We start from the raw sequence: 16,701 nt of genomic DNA, 5'->3' as shown, positions 1-16,701 counted from the left end.
TGACAGTATGTCTTGGAGATATTCCATTTCAATTCCTAAAGAACTTTCCCTTTTTTTTTTTTTGACCTTGCAATGGCTGTAGGATGGTCAATGAGCTACCCAGGGTACATAATAGGGAAGAGGAAATGTCATAGCTAAAAAACTCTTCCCCATTCCATCTCTTGTAGGTGGTACTCTGGCTGTCCTCTGCTCTGGGCTGCCATTCTGTCTTACACATGAAAGGGACAAATCACCTTCTGTTTTGCCATGAAGTTCTCTTGGTTTTTATAGTTTGAGAGATCCAACGAATGCCTTCGAGCTTCTGTAGCTTGCCTAGAATGTATTAGTTTGCCATGATGTCTCCAGGTGTAATTTGAAGGTAGGGTCCTCTGGACTTTAGTCATTGGATTGGCTGTGGTATGTGAAGAAAAGGAAGAATGACATTTGCACTAATGGTGGTGGTTAAAGAGAATTCAATTGCTAAAGAAGACTCACAGGCCCAAAATGACAGTGTTTACAAACATACAGTGTAGTACATGAAAAGGATACAGTATAGCAACACCATTAAAGTAAAGATGTACATCACAGCCAAAGACTGCCTCATTGCAAGGGGTGCAGAAAGGCAAGGTGCATGCCCCTGTTGTCCTCTCTCTAGGTGCCCATGGCACAAGAGACACATTTTCTGTCTTGGACTGGGAACCACTGATGTGGACATTGAACAATTGGAACCAGGAAGACCAAAACAGAGTGTAGTCTGGGTTATTATTATTATTTTTTAACATGTATATATTTTATTAGTCGCATAGATATATCCCTGCTTCACAGCCTGCCTCAACAGCAGGGTTCTCTGAGGTCTTACTGAAAGTAGATGGAAATCCACAGTCTCACTGTTTTCAGTAAACAATGTGGACAGGTAGTTATCAACTGCCCAGAAACTCATTAAACCCATGGTTGCAAAGCAACACTTTTTTGTTGTTGAGATTATACACAGCAGAATATACGCCAGTTCAACAATTTCTACATGTACAATTCAGTGACACTGATGACATTTTGCCAGATGGGCGACCATTCTCACCCTCCTTCTCTGAGTTGTTCCTCCTCCATTAACAGAAACTCACTGCCCCCAGGTAAGAGTCCTATCTAATCTTTCCAGTTGCTCTTGTCAATTTGATCACATACAGATAGATCTTAAAAGAGCACAGTGCTCAAGGCAGACATTCTTTACTAGGTAAGATAAACTCTTATTTGGTTTTAAGAAGACCTCAGGGGATATTTTTGGTTTAAGGTTTAAAGATTATCTCAGGGCAGTAGTCTCAGTGGCTCCAGATAGGCTGGAATCCATTTTACCCCTTTTGATCGGGATTCTTCTATAGAATCTTTGATCAAAATGTTCAGTAATGGTAGCCGGGCACCATCCAGTTCTTCCGGTCGTGACGAGGGAGGAAGTTGTTCATGGAGGCAATGAGCCATGCATTCCTTTTCCTCCTCCTGTTCCTGACTCTCCTTCTTCCTCTGTTGCTCCAGGCAGATTGAGACCAATTTTGTACCTCGAATGGCCCAAAGCAACACTTTTAACCAAAACGTTTTGTGCCTTGAGCAGGAATTAGTGCTGTGTAGGTACCGTTCTTATTTTAGGCAAATTTCAGACCTGCTGGATTTAACATCATGGTACAGTATCCAAAGCCAGGAGGCAGAAGTACTGATAAATGCAGCAAATAATAAATATTTTAATGAATTGTCTATAATTTATGTTGGTATGGCTCTTAATAATTTGCAAATCTCTCTCAGTAATACCGTATTTTTTTTTTTTGTGGTAAAATATATATAACCAAAAGTTTGCCATTTTATGAACATTGTGTTATATATATGTTTTTACCACGAAAAAACTTTGCCATTTTAACCATTTTTAAATGTACGATTCATTGACATTAATTATATTCACCATGTTGTAGCACCATCACCACTATCCATTTCCAAAGTTTTACATCACCGCAAACGGAAATTCAGTACCCCTTCAGCAATAACTCACATTCCCTCCTCCCAGCTGTCCCCGGCAACCACCAACAAACTTTTGCCTCTGTGCATTTGTCCATTCTAGACACGTCACACAAGCACATTTCTTGCTATATTTACCATAATTTTACACAAATAATGCGTGCCTTCTGTGTGTTTGCCAGCCTCCCCCTCCCCCTCACAAGGTATTAAGCAATGCTCTGCCAATTTTTTTTTTACATGTTGGTGTGAATAAAAATTAGCATAGCATGCTTAGAAAAATACCTCCCAGGAGGAGGGCATGGTTGGCAAACATGGAAGGCGAGCATTATTTGCATAAAAATACGGCATTCCTTTGTATTTAATCTTCTTTCTTGCTATTATTGATAAGGTTTTCTCTACCATCATGTCCTATTTATTGTTGTTGATATTATACACAGCAGAACATACACCAGTTCAACAATGGGTATTGATTTTGTACATCAATTTTATATCCTTCTACTGTATCAAATCGGTTTATTATTTGAGCTAGTTTTATCGATTATTCTGGAGTTTTCCAGTTGCACTGTCATAGCGTATCCTCTGCAAACAGAAGTAATTTAATTTGTTCTTTACCCATTCTTAAGCCTCTAATTGATTTCTCTTGTCTAATTACCTTGGCTATTACTTCTAGTACAGTGTTTAATAGCAGAGGTGCTGAATATTTTTGCCTTGTTCCCGATCTTAATGGAAATGCTTTTAGTCTTTCCCCACTGAGTAAAATATAGGCTTTAGGAATAAAGTATATATGTGTGTGTGTTTGGTGGCCTTGTCAGAGAGTTCTGGATATTTGGATAGAATGTAAACCCTGAAATGAAGAAGGGCTTTCTATGAAGTCTGCTTTATATGTTCTGTCAAATTCTAGGGCAACACGCATATCACATTCTAGATCTCATACTTGAGAATAATAATGAGATTTGCCATTGTAATAAGTCACTTGAATTTATATAAATTGTCTTTATGCATTATCATAGTCACAAAGAAATTTTTTTTTAATTTTTATTGTGCTTTAAATGAAGGTTAACAAATCAAGTCAGACTCTCATACAAAAATTTCTAAACACCTTGCTATGTACTCCTAATTGCTCTCCCCCAATGAGACAGCACACTCCTTCCCTCCACTCTCTCTGTTCATGTCCATCCCACCTCACCCCTAACCCCAAGTCCTTCTTTCCAAAGTAACTACTATTAACAGCTCTTGTAGGGGGAAAAATTATGTCCATATTCATATTTATATAATTATGTATGCTTTTAAAATATGTTCATAATAAAGTTCATACTCTGTACCATGCTTTTTTTACTTTTAAAACCTTTTAGAATTCTTTCTGTACCAGCAAAATCAGACTTTTTTTTTATTGTGCTTTAGGTTAAAGTTTATATCCAAATTAGTTTCTCATTCAGAAATTTATACACAAATAGTTTTGTGACATTGGTTTCCTTTTCCACCCCAGGTTCCCCATTTCCATTCATCCAGGTTTCCTGTCCCTTACTACGATCTCATTGTTGCTATTGGGCAGGTGTTGCCCATTTGTTCTCTTGTACTTGATTGAACTAAGAAGAAGCACATTCCTCACACGTGTTATTTGTTTCACAGGCTTGTTTACTCTTTGGCTGAAAGGTGGACTTTGGGAGTGGCTTCATTTCTGAGTTAGCACGGTGTCTGAGGGCCACAGTCTCAGGGGTGCCTCCGCTCTCTGTCAGACCAGTGAGTCTGGTTCTTTTTTTTTTGGAATTTGAATTTTGTTCTACATTCTTCTCCAGCTTTGTCTGGAACCCTCTATTGTGATCCCTGTCAGAGCCACTGGTGGTGATGGCGGGGCACCATCTAGTTCTTTTGGGCTCAGGCTGATGGATGCTCTGGTTCATGTGGTTTATTAGCCCTTTAGACTAATATTCTCCTTGTGTCTTTGGTTTTCTTCATCCTCCTTTGCTTCGAATGGAATGGAACCAATAGATGTATCTTAGATGGCTGCTGGAAAGCTTTTAAGACCTCAGGTGCCACTCACCAAAGTAGGATGTAAAACATTTTCTTTATGAACTGTGTTATGCCAGTTGACCTAGACGTCCCCCAATACCATGGACCCCAGCCTCAGCTCCAGTAACTCCGTCCCTCAAGGTGTTTGAATGTATCTAGGAAGCTTCTATGACTTTGGCTTGGTTAAATTGTGCTGACTTCCCTATATTATTTGTGGTGTTTCCCTTCACCACAGTTAACACTTGTCAGCTATCTAGTTAGTGATTTTCCCTTTTCATCCCTCCCCTCCCTCGTAACCATCATAGATTGTTTTTTTCTGTGTGTAAACCTTTTCTCGGAGCCCTGGTGGTGTAGTAGTTAATAGTTCAGCTGCTAACCAAAAGGTCAGCAGTTCAAATCCACAAGCCGCTCCTTGGAAACAGGCAGTTCTACTCTGTCCTATAGGGTCACTCTGAGTCAGAACTGACTCGACGGCAACTGACAAAACAACAACAAATTTTTTTCTTGCGTTTTTATAATTGTGGTCTCATACAATATTTGTTATTTTGTTATTGACTTATTTCACTCAGCATAGTGCTCTCCAGATTCACCCATGTTGTAAGATGTCTCGTGGATTCATCATTGTTCTTCATCGTTGCATAGTATTCCATTTTGTGTATGTACCATAATTCGTTTATCCATTCATTTGTTGATGGGCACTTAGGTTGTTTCAATCTTTCTGCTATTGTGAATGCATTGAACATATGTCTATTTGTGTGATGGCTCTTGTTTCTCTAGGATAAATTCCTAGGAGTGACATTGCTAGATTGTATGGTACAGTAGTCCCCCCTTATCTGTGGGGGAATACGTTCCAGGACCCCCTGGGGATGCCTGAAACCGAGGATCGTGCCAAACCCTATATATATTATGTTTTGACCTGTACATACATAGTTGTGATTAAGTTCAATTTCTACATTATTAGGCACAGCAAGAGATTAACAACAATAACTAATAATAAAATAGAACAGTTATAACAATATACTGTAATAAAAGCTGTGTGAATGTGGTCCTCAGGAAGGATGGAGCAGGAAGGCATGAGATTTCATCATGCTATTCATTTAACATTTTTGGACCTCGGTTGACTGTGGGTAACTGAAACCCTGGAAAGCAAAACTATGGGTAAAGAGGGGGGCTACTGTATTTCTATTTCTAGCTTTTTGAGGAATTGTCATATTGTTTTCCATACTGGTTGTAGCATTTTACATAACCACTGGCAATGCATGAGTTCCAATCTCCCCTCAACCTCTCAACGTTTGTTATTTTCTGTTTCCTTTTTTTTTAATTAGTGCCAGTAGTATGGGGTGAGATGGAATCTCATTGTAGTTTTCATTTGCATTTCTCTAATGACTAATGATCAAGAGCATTTCCTCATGTATCTGTTAGCTGCCTGAATGTCTTCTTTGGTGAAGTGTCTGTTCATATCCTTTGCCCATTTTTTAATTGGATTATTTGTCTTTTTGTTATTGAGGTGTTGAAGTATTCTATACATTTTAGAGATTAGACCCTTGTTGGATATGCCATATCCAAAAATGTTTTCCCAGCCTGTAGGTTCTTTTTTTACGCTTTTGGTGAAGTCTTTTGTTAAGCATAAGTGTTTAATTTTTAGGAGCTCCCAGTTATCTAGTTTATCTTTTGGTGTTTGTGTATTGTTATAGTTTATATTGTATTTATGCCCCTGGCATTGACCCTGTTTTTTTCTTCCATGATCTTTATTGTTCTAGGTTTTATATTTAAGTCTTTGATCCATTTTGAGTTAGTTTTTGTGTATGGTTTGAGGTATGGGTCCTGTTTCATTTTTTCATAGATGGACATTCAGTTTTGCCAGCACCATTTGTTGAAAAGAATGTCTTTTCCCCTATTTAATGGACTTTGGTTGTTTATCAAAGATCAGCTGACCATAACTGGATGGATTTATGTCTGGGTTCTCAATTCTGTTCCATTGGTCTATGTGTCTGTCATTGTACCAGTACCAGGCTGTTCTGACTACTGTAGCTGTATAGTCAGTTCTGAGATCAGGTAGTGTGAGTCTTCCTACTTTGTTCTTTTTCTTCAATAATGCTTTGCTTATCTGGGGCCTCTTTCCTTTCCATATAAAGTTGATGATTAGTTTTTCCATCTCATTAAAGAATGCTGTTGATATTTGGTTTGAGACTGCATTATATCTATAGCTCACTTTGAGTAGGATTGACACTTTTACAATGTTAAGTCTTCCTATCCATGAGCATATATGTTTTTCTATTTATGTAGGTCTCTTTTGGTTTATTGCAATACTGTTTTGTAGTTTTCTTTGTATAGATCTTTTACATCCCTGGTTAGATTTATTCCTAAGTATTTTATCTTTTAATAGAGTATTATAAATGGTATTGTTTTCCTGATTTCCTTTTCAGTGTTCTCTTTGTTGGAGTATAGGAATCCAACTGATTTTTGTATGTTGATTTTGTATCTTGCTACTCTGCTGAATCTGTTAGTTCTAGTAGTTTTCTTGTGGAGTCTTTGGGGTTTTCTATGTATAGTATCATATCAAATAGGGGTAGTTTTACTTCTTCCTTTCAATTTGGATGCCCTTTATTTCTTTTTCTTGCCTTATTACTGTAGCTAGGACTTCCAGCACAGTGTTAAATAGGAGTGGTGATAAAGGGCATCCTTGTCTTGTTCTCGTTCTCAGGGGGAATGCTTTCAGCCTCTCTCCAATAAGAACGATGTTAGCGTACAGATGCCCTTTATTATGTTGAGTAACTTCCCTTGTATTCCTATTCCTGATTGGTTTTCTAATGTTGAACCGTCCTTGCTTACCTAGTATGAATCCCACTTGGTCATGGTGTATTATTTTCTTGATATGATGCTGAAATCTATCAGCTAGAATTTTTTTTGAAAATTTTTGCATCTATATTCATCACAGATATTTGTCAGTAATTTTCTTTTTGTGTGGTGTCTTTGCTTGGTTTGGGTATCAGGGTTATGCAGGCTTTATAGAATGAATTTGGGGGTATTCCTTCCTTTTCTATGTTCTGAAATAGGTTGAATGGTAGTGGTGTGAGCTCCTCTTGGAACGTTTGGTAGAATTCTCCAGTGAAGCTGTCTCGGCCAGGGCCTTTTTTTTTGTTTTGTTTTTAATTACTTCTTCAATCTGTTCTATTGTTATGGGTCTATTCAGATTTTCTCAGTTTATGTATTTCTAGAAATTTGTCCATTTCTTCTAGGTTCTCATTTGTTAGAGTATAATTTTTGATAGTATTCTGTTATGATCCTTTTTATTTCAGTTGGATCTGTTGTAATGTCCCCATCTCATTTCTTACTTGGGTTATTTGCTTCATCTCCTGTTTTTCTCTTGTCATTTTGGCCAGGGATTTGTTGATTTTGTAGACCTTTTCAAAGAACAAACTTTTGGTCTTGTTGATTTCTTTCTGTTGTTTTTCTCTTCTCTATTTCATTTATTTCTGCTCTAATCTTTATTATTTCCTTTATTCTGTTGCCTGTGGCCTTCTTTTGCAGTTCTCTTTCTGTTTGTTCAAGTTGTAGGGCTGACGTTTTGATTTTGGCCCATTCTTTTTTGATGTGTGTGTTTATTGCTATAAATTGACCTCTGAGCACTGTCTTTGTAGTGTCCCAAAGATTTTAATATGATGTGTTTTCATTCTCATTTGATTCTAGAAATTTTTTGATTCCCTCTTTGTTTTTAAGCAAGGTGTTATTCAGTTTCTGTGTATTTGATTTTTTTTTTCCCTTACACTTCCTGTTGTTGATTTCTACTTTTATCACATTGAGATCAGAGAGAATGCTTTGTATTGTTTTGATGATTTGGATTTTATTGAGGGTTGCTTTGTTGCCTAAAATGTGGTCTGTTCTGTAGAATGTTCCATGTGTGTTGGGAAAAAATGTGTGCTTTGTTACTGTTGGTTGGAATTTTCTATATATATCTTTGAGGCCAAGTTAGTTGATCGTGGCCTTTAGATCTTCTGTATCTTTGTTGAGTTTCTTTCTAAATGTTCTGTCCTTTACCAAGAGTGGTATGTTGAAGTTTCCTACAATTATTGTGGTACTGTCTATTTTTCTTTTCAGTGCTATTAGTTTGTTTTATATATTTTGGAACCATGTTGTTGGGTGGATAGATATTAATTAAGGTTATATCTTCTTGGTGGATTGTTCCTTTAATCATTATATAATGTCCTTCCTTGACTTGTATGGTTGATTTTGACTTAAAGTCTATTTTAAGTGAGAAAGCGTGTTTCTCTGGTTACTGGGTGCCCTGTCTCCTGTTGGGAGCTCCATGAAGTTGCCTTCCCCTACTCCCTGTCTGGGGTTGTTGCTGGCTGTGTTCCAGGATGGCGACGCTGTGCCATGTTAGTTGGCAGGGAACCTACACTTTGTATCTCTCCTTATTCTCTGTTTTCCATCAATTTCTTCTTCCATTCAGCATTTGATCTAGTTCTTTATCCTTCATTTGATGCTTAGGATTCCAGGATTGATGTTTATATCTGTTTTACTTAGTTTTTTAGGTCTTTGCTGCAGAGGGATGGCATGGTGTGTCTCTTTAGGGTGCCACGTTGGCTCCACCTCCTATTTTTTTCTTTTTAGTAGTTGAACTGCTCTGTTAATTGAATGTTAGATAAGGCAAACTGATCAAGGCTGTCTTTGTAGAATGTGTATGACCTTTCAGAAATTGATAGTCATTAAGCCTATAATGGGACTTCTTTGAAAAAAATCATAATTAATCTTATTTTCCAAGTTTTTAATTTTATTTTTTTGTAAATAAAATTGTCCTATTTCTTTCATCTGAAACTATCAGACCCCTTTAAACTAGTTGATAGGTTAGACCTTTGGGATCACCAGAAATACATTGGGAAACACTAAAACAGCTTTTTAGATTTAGTTAACCAGTATATTAGTTCTGGTTTGTAAATTGAGTATATTTACTAAACTATTTCCTAAATCTATTGTAAAATTTATTGTTAATAATTTCTGGTATACTCTGCTTATAAACAACATTTGCCAAACTTTAATTGCTTATAATTTTGTCCTTGAATTTGTCTTGCAGTGTGTGCTCTATTTATGGAGTTTAAAGATTAATTATCCCAAAACATTGTTTCTACTTCGAGGCAATCATGAATGCAGGCATCTTACAGAATACTTCACCTTCAAACAGGAATGTAAGTATAGTCATTTCTTCACAACTCTTTCAGTTACTCTTTAGACTTGTCCGAAGTGAATCAAATATAAAGAAAAAGAAACTAATGGAATGCAAATGTTTCCTCTCTCTTTTTTTTTTTTTTTTTGGTAAGAATCAAGATTCTACTTTTTGGGACATTTATTTTGAAAATAATTTTGATTTTTTCCCCTCTTATTTATAAAGTAGTAAATTGGGAATATTTGAAGAACATAAAGAAGTCCAAAGAAGATAAAAATTGTCCATAATCATACCACCTAGAGATAATCACTGTTATCTCACTATTTGGGATATAGTCTTCCATTCATTGTTTTTTCTGTATATATAAAAATCTACTAGTTCAAGCATATGTATCTGTATATTTTTTAAATAATATTGGGCTTATATATATGGTTTAATAAGTAGCTCTTTTCACTTAACGTAATAACATTTTTCTGTATTAAATATTTTCGAAAACGTGATTTTGAAAATGTTACTTTAATGTTTTTGAAGTGTTTCATCTTATGGAAGCACTATCACTTATGTAGTCAATTTAGTAACAACTGTAGGACATTTGTAGGACATTTAGGTTTTTTCTAGCTATAAATAATATACTGTAATAGTAGAAAAATGGAAGATAAAGGATTTTTTAAGTCAAAAGGTTACTAGATGATTAAAAAAGAAAGCACACCCACAGATTTCTTTGACCAGAAGCCAGGTACTCCTAATTTGCTCTCTTAGCAAACAGTATGATTGGGGATATTTGGGGGATTCTGCCCCAGAGTATTTGCATTTATTGTTTTTTCTTTTCCCATGTATCTCTCTGCTTATAAGGCTTGTGCACCCTTACTTCATTCACATTATGAGATTTTCTTTCCTGGCTGCTTTTTCTAAATTAAAATCTGTCATTTTACCTTCCTACTCTTCTTTTTTTCCCCGTGGTATTTATCAACACCTAAAATTTTAATTTCCCAAGTATCTGTCAGTTTCTCACACTGGGGGGGCTCGCATGTTGCTGTGATGCTGAAAGCTATGCCACCGGTATTCAGATACCAATAGGGTGGTCACCCATGGCAGACAGGTTTCAGCTGAACTTCCAGACTAAGACAGGCTAGGAAGAAGTCTACTTCTGAAAAGAATTAGCCAGTGAAAACCTTAGGAATAGCAGCAGAACATTGTCTGATATAGTGCTGGGAGATGAGCCCCCCAGGTTGGAAGGCACTCAAAACATTACTGGGGAAGAGCTGCCTCCTCAAAGTAGAGTTGACCTTAATGACGTGGATGGAGTCAAGCTTTCAGGACCTTCATTTCCTAAAGTGGCACGACTCAGAATGAGAAGAAACAGCTGCAAACATCCATTAATAATTGGAATAATGAAAAGCAAAGATGTCACTTTTTTAAAGACTGAAAAAAAAATCCAAGCCATGGTATTTTCAGTCGTATCATATGCATGCGAAAGCTGGACAATGAATAAAGAAGACCAAAGAAGAGTTGATGCCTTTGAATTGTGGTGTTGGCGAAGAATATCAAATATACCATGTACTGCCAAAAGAACAAACAAATCTGTCTTGGAAGAAGTACAATCAGAATGCTCCTTAGAAGCAAGGATGGCGAGACTACGTCTTACGTACTTTGGACATGTTAATAGGAGGGATTAGTCCTTGCAGAAGGACATCATGCTTGGTAAAGTACAGGATCAGTGGAAAGGAAGAAGACCCTCAACGAGATGGACTGACACAATGGCTGCAGCAGTGGGCTCAGGCATAATGATTGTGAGCAGGGCGCAAGACCAGGCAGTGTTTCATTCGTGGTACATAGGGTCGCAACGATTTGGAACTGACTCAGTGGCACCTACTAACAACAACAACAAAATTTTAATATATTTACTTGCTTGTTGTCTTTCTCTCTTCACCACAATGTAAGCTCCATGATGGCAGGGACATGTTTGTTCACTGTTGTTTTCTCAGCAGACAGAATAGTATCTAGATAGTGGCTCATTAAAAAAAAAAAATCCAAACCTGTTGCTATCGAGTCGATCCTGACTCATAGCGATGATAGTAGCTCATAGGAGATGCTTAAAAAGTATTTGTTGAATGAATGAGCATCTGTGATTTGTATCTTCAGGACAAACTCTCTGAAGACAATTTAATAGGCCAGAGGGAATGAGCATTTTAAAGACTATTGATACATATTCTAAATATCCCTCCAAAAAAAAAAAAGTATCAATTTATATTCCAAGTAATTTTTGTATTTTTATAGTGCAAGGAAGATACTGAAATAAACAAAAGAAAAATTATACCTCTTATGATTTATAAAATGTTTGCATATTCTCTGTTAAATAAGGAAACAAAACTAAATTTCTCTGGTCCCTTCTGGTTCTGAAATTATATAATCTACCTCTTTTCCCAAATAACCGTGAATATATAAAATTACTTTAGTATTCATATAGTTGATATTTTGATCATGGATTTCACTTCGTGTCCCATTCAGATTTTTCTTCAAATTATTACCTTGGAGGAATATATTATAAAATATTTAAGATTTTATTCCCAAAAGAATATTCAAAATGAAAATAAAAACATTTAAATTTGTTTTCAGAGACTCAGAGTTTATTCACTCCCTCCCATGAAATCCCTTTAGTGATATTTAGAATACAATTTGATACAGCGCTCCATATGTTTGTATTTATAAGTTGATATGAACATTTCATTTTACCAGTAGCTTTCTACTTAGGAGATGGTAGTTGAAATGACAGCCTCCCTCTTAGTAGAGCCTGAAAGGAAAGGTGATTTTTATTAAATTATAGGGTATGAACACTTCGAAAAATTCCTCTGACAGAAAAATTAGCTACAAGTGGGCAAGCTACAGATCATCCCAGCCCTTGGGGACTTACTTGAATAAACACTGTGATTATGGAGATGGCACAGGCTCAGGAAGAGTTTTGTTTCATTATGTATGGGGTCACTGTGAGTCAGAGGCCAACTCCAAGGCAGCTAACAGCAACATCAACAGATAATAACCAGGAAGTTTTAAAAAATGAGATGTTTGTAAATTGGTGTAAAGCGTTTGAAGAGCAGTTTTGCAATAGCTATAGAAATTTTAAGTGTACAGTCCCTTGACCCAGCAGTGTGACTTCTAGGAATGTTTTATGCAGCCTGTGTTCGTTTTCTATTGCTACTTAACAACTTACCAGAAATTTAGCAGCTTAAAACAAGACGTGTTTTTTGTTTTTTTTTTTAATCTCACATTTTTTTTCTGTAGGTTAGAAGTCCGGGCACAATGTGGGTAGATTCTCTGCTCAGGGTCTCACTCAGCTGAAATTAGGGTGTCTGTCAGTCAGGACTGTAGTTCTCATATGGCTTGGAGTCCTTTTCCAAACTCACTAGTTGTTGACAGAATTATATGTTCTTGTGACTGTGGGACTAAGGGCCTCATTTTCCTGCTAGCTGGGAGACTGTTCTTGACTTCCAGAGACTGCTTACTGTCTTGTGACATGACCTCCATCACTAGTTCACAAAATGGGTGTTTGCTTTTCAGGACGCATCTCTCTGACTTCTTCAGCAATCAACTGGCTGGAGAAAATGCTCTACTTTTAAACAGAGCTTTTAATAAATGCTCTGATTAGGTTAGGCTCACTTAGGATAATGTCCTTTGCCATATAATGTAACATAGTCACAGGTGTGATATTTCATATATTTACAGGTTCCACCCACTCAAAGAAGGGGGGCCTAGTCACAGGTTTAGGTCCTTTCAGGTCACCTTAGAAGTCTGCCTACCATGGAGATGAGCTCACAGAAAGACACAAATATATGTATGTATAAGGATGTAATGATGTTCCTTGCAGTATTAATTGTAATAGCAAAAAAAAAAAACAAAGATAATCTCAGTGTCAATAAGGGACTGATTAAGTAATAGTACATTAGAAAATGGAATAGTAGGCAGCTGTGGAAAGACCAAGGAAGATCTATATACTGATAAAGAGATATGTTTGGATATGCCGTTAGGTGAGAAAGGCTGTTTGGAGAACGTGTAGAGTATTCCTAACTCCTTCTTTCTCTGTTGCTTCTGGCGAATAGAGAACAATTGTTGTACTTTGAACGGCTGTTTGCAAGCTTTTAAGACCCCCAGGCACTACACAGTGAACTAGGAGGTAGAAAAGAAGCGCTGAACACGTTATTAGGCCAATTAGCTGAGATGTCGCATGAAACCATGACCCTAAACCTGCATACCAAGGAATCAAACCCATCAGGTATTTGGTTGTAGATAAGCAAGCTCAGCAGCTACTCTTCTTTTTTTTTTTTGTCGTTTTTGTAGATATATCTGTTACACAACTTTTGCCAGTTAACTTTTTACAAGTCTACGACTTATTGACTGCAATCACGTTAATCAGTTATACATCCATTCCCTTAATCAATTAGATTTTTCCATCACTGTAAACCAAAACTCAGTACTTCATAAGAGTAACCCCCCCTTTCACACTCCCTCACACTAATAAACTATTCATTTGACTGTTCTTGCCTTTTTTATATAAATAAGGTCATACAATATTTGTCCTTTTGTGATTCACTTATTTCACTCAACATAATGTCTTCAAGCTCCATTCCTTATTGTAGCATGTGTCAAGACTTCATTTCTCCTACTGGGTGAGTAGTATTCCATATAGGTATGTACCACATTTTGTTTATCCATTAAACAGTTGATGGACATTTACGTTGTTTCCGCTTTTGGCTGTTGGGAATAGTGCTGCAGTGAACACTGGTGTACAAGTATCTGTTTGAGTCTCTGCTTTCAAGTCTTTTGGGCACATATCTAGGAGTGGAATTGCTGAGTCATATGGTAGTTCTGTCTTTAGTTTTTTAAGAAACTGCCACACTGTTTTCCACAACAACTGAAGCATTTTGCATTCCCAGCAGTAATAGATAAGGGTTCCAATTTCCCCACATCTTCACCAACATTTGTTTTTGTTTCTTGCTTTTTTTTTTTTTGACCTTAGCCATCCTAGTGGGAGTGAAATGGTATCTCATTGTGGTTTTGATTTGCATCTCTCTGATGGCTAATGACGTTGAGCATGTTTTCATGTGTTTGATGGCCATTTGAATGTCCTCTTTGGTGAAATGTCTGTTTAAGTCCTTTTCCCATTTTATGATTGTGTTGTCTTTTTGCTGTTAAGTTGTGGTACAGGGTTTTTTTAGGTGACATTTTATCTAATTCTCTGTTCTGTCAGAGATCTTATTTAACTGGTAAAACTGATTGAAGCTATTTTTAGAAGAGGGAACAATAGGCTCAGGAGACATTTTGAGTCTCTCATTTTGCACAGAATTTCTTACCTCGGGTTTTTATTTGCTTTTCACATGCTTTAACTGTAAATTTGGTTGTTTTCTTTTTCTCATATCTACCAAGATACTGCTTCTGCTCCACTTGAACTCTGCATCTGAGTTGTAAATAAATCTTGGAACAAGTGCACAAATTTTAGTACAATTTTTAAATTTTATTTCCATATAAGGAAAGAACATGTGTGCTTCTTTGCATGCCTGTTTTCACTGATAAGCTGATCTCTCTTAAAGGACCACTTTGACTTTAGAATCAGCACCGTATAATTACTGCCAAGTGAAGCCTAGTTCCAGATTGTGCAGCTGAAATCTTGTAATTTTTGTTTTTAAAACATCCCAATATTCTGTTTTTATGTTTTTGTTCTTTTGTGCTTCAAGCGAAAGTTTACAGTTCAAATTAATTTCACATATGAAAATTTATACACATATTGTTTGTTATGTGACACTAGTTGCAATCCCTATAATGCGACAGCACACTCCCCCTTTCCACCCTGAGTTTCCCACGTCCATTCAGCCAGCTCCTGTCCCTTTCTGCTTTCTCATCTGCATCTGGACAGGAGCTGCCCATTTAGTCTCATGTGTCTACTTGAACCAAGAAGCACACTCTTCACAAGTATTATCTTTTATAGTCCAGTCTAATCTTTGTCTAAAGAGTTGGCTTTGGGAATGGTTTTAGTTCTGGGCTAACAGTCCGGGGTCCATGTATTCCAGGGTTCCCCCAGTCTCAGTCAGATCATTAAGTCTAGCCTTTTTACCTGAATTTGAGTTCTACACCACACTTCTCTCCTGCTCCATCAGGATCTCTCTGTTTCGTTCCCTGTCAGCGTGGCCATCAGTGGTAGCTGGACACTATCTACTTCTTCTGGTCTCCGGCTGATGGAGTCTCTGGTTTATGTGGCCCTTTCTGTCTCTTGGGCTCATATTTTCCTTGTGTCTTTGGTGTTCTTCATTCTCCATTGCTTCAGATGTGTTGGGACCAGTTGATGCATCTTAGGTGGCCACTTGTTAGCTTTTAAGACTCCAGATGCCACTCACCAAAGTGGGATGCAGAACATTTTCTTAATAAACTTTGTTATGCCAGCTGACCTAGATGTCCCCTGAAACCATGGTCCCCAGACCCCAGCCCCCGCTAGTCTGACCCTTGAAGTGTTTGGTTATGTTCAGGAACCTTCTTAGCTTTTGGTTTAGTACAGTTGTGCTGACTTGCCCTATATTGTGTATTGTCCTTCCCTTCACCTAAGATAATTCTTGTCTACTATCTAGTTAGTGAATACACCTCTCCCTCCCACCCTACCCTTGTAACCATCAAAGAATGCTCTTCTATGTTTAAACTTTTTCTTGAGTTCTTATAATAGAGGTCTCATACAATAATTGTCCTTTTGCAACTGACTGATCTCACTAAGCATAATACCTTCCAGATTCATCCATGTTGTGAGATGTTTCGAGCATTCCTCATTGTTCTTTATCGTTGCGTAGCATTCCATTGTGTGTATATATCATAATTTGTTTATCCATTTGTCTTTTGATGGGCTCATAGGTTATTTTTTTGGCTATTGTGAAGAGTGCTGCAATGAACATGGACGTGCATGTATCTGTTCGTGTGACGGCTCTTATTTCTGTAGCATATATTCCAAGAAGAAGGATTGCTGAGTCGTATGATACTTCTACTTCTAGCTTTTTAAGGAAGTGCCAAATGGATTTCCAAAGTGGTTGTACCATTTTACATTTGTGCTCCAGTCTCTCCACAACCTTTCCAACATCTATTATTTTGGATTGTTTGGATTAGTGCCAGCCTTGTTGGGGTGATATGGTATCTTATTGTTGTTTTCATTTGCATTTCTCTAATGGCTAGTGATCATGAGCATTTCCTTATGTATGTTTTAGCTGCCTTAACGTCTTCTTTGGTGAAGTGCCTGTTCATATCCTTTCCCCATTTTTTAATTGGGTTATTTGTCTTTTCGTTGTTGGGGTTTTGCAGTATCTTGTAAATTTAGAGATTAGACCCTGATCGGATATGTCATAGCCAAAATTCTTTTCTCAGTCTGCAAGTTGTCTTTTTACTCTTTTCGTGAAGTCTTTTGATAAGCATGTGTTTGACTTTTAGGAGCTCCCAGTTATCTAGTTTCTTTTCTGGTGTTTGTGCATTGTTACGTTTTGTGTTCTGTTTATGCCATGTATTAGCATTGTTACTCTTTTTTCTTCCAT

At 37.1% G+C, this 16,701-nt stretch overlaps 1 protein-coding gene across 3 annotated transcripts in view; it reads left to right on the top strand.

Moving 5' to 3' along the window:
• The window catches only part of PPP3CC (protein phosphatase 3 catalytic subunit gamma), a 118,881-nt gene that overhangs the window by 49,670 nt on the left and 52,510 nt on the right, over window positions 1-16,701 (top strand). For all 3 annotated transcript variants that reach the window (XM_010592395.3, XM_023551023.2, XM_010592394.3), the window contains exon 4: window positions 9,059-9,170. In XM_010592395.3, coding sequence (XP_010590697.1) covers window positions 9,059-9,170 — 112 coding nt within the window. The remainder of the gene's footprint in view (window positions 1-9,058; window positions 9,171-16,701) is intronic.

The sequence above is a fragment of the Loxodonta africana genome, chromosome 19 (genome assembly GCF_030014295.1).
Source record: "Loxodonta africana isolate mLoxAfr1 chromosome 19, mLoxAfr1.hap2, whole genome shotgun sequence".
NCBI classification, from domain to species: domain Eukaryota; kingdom Metazoa; phylum Chordata; class Mammalia; order Proboscidea; family Elephantidae; genus Loxodonta; species Loxodonta africana.
Note: the sequence above shows the minus strand (reverse complement) of the source record. Positions and strands in the feature narration are given on the sequence as shown.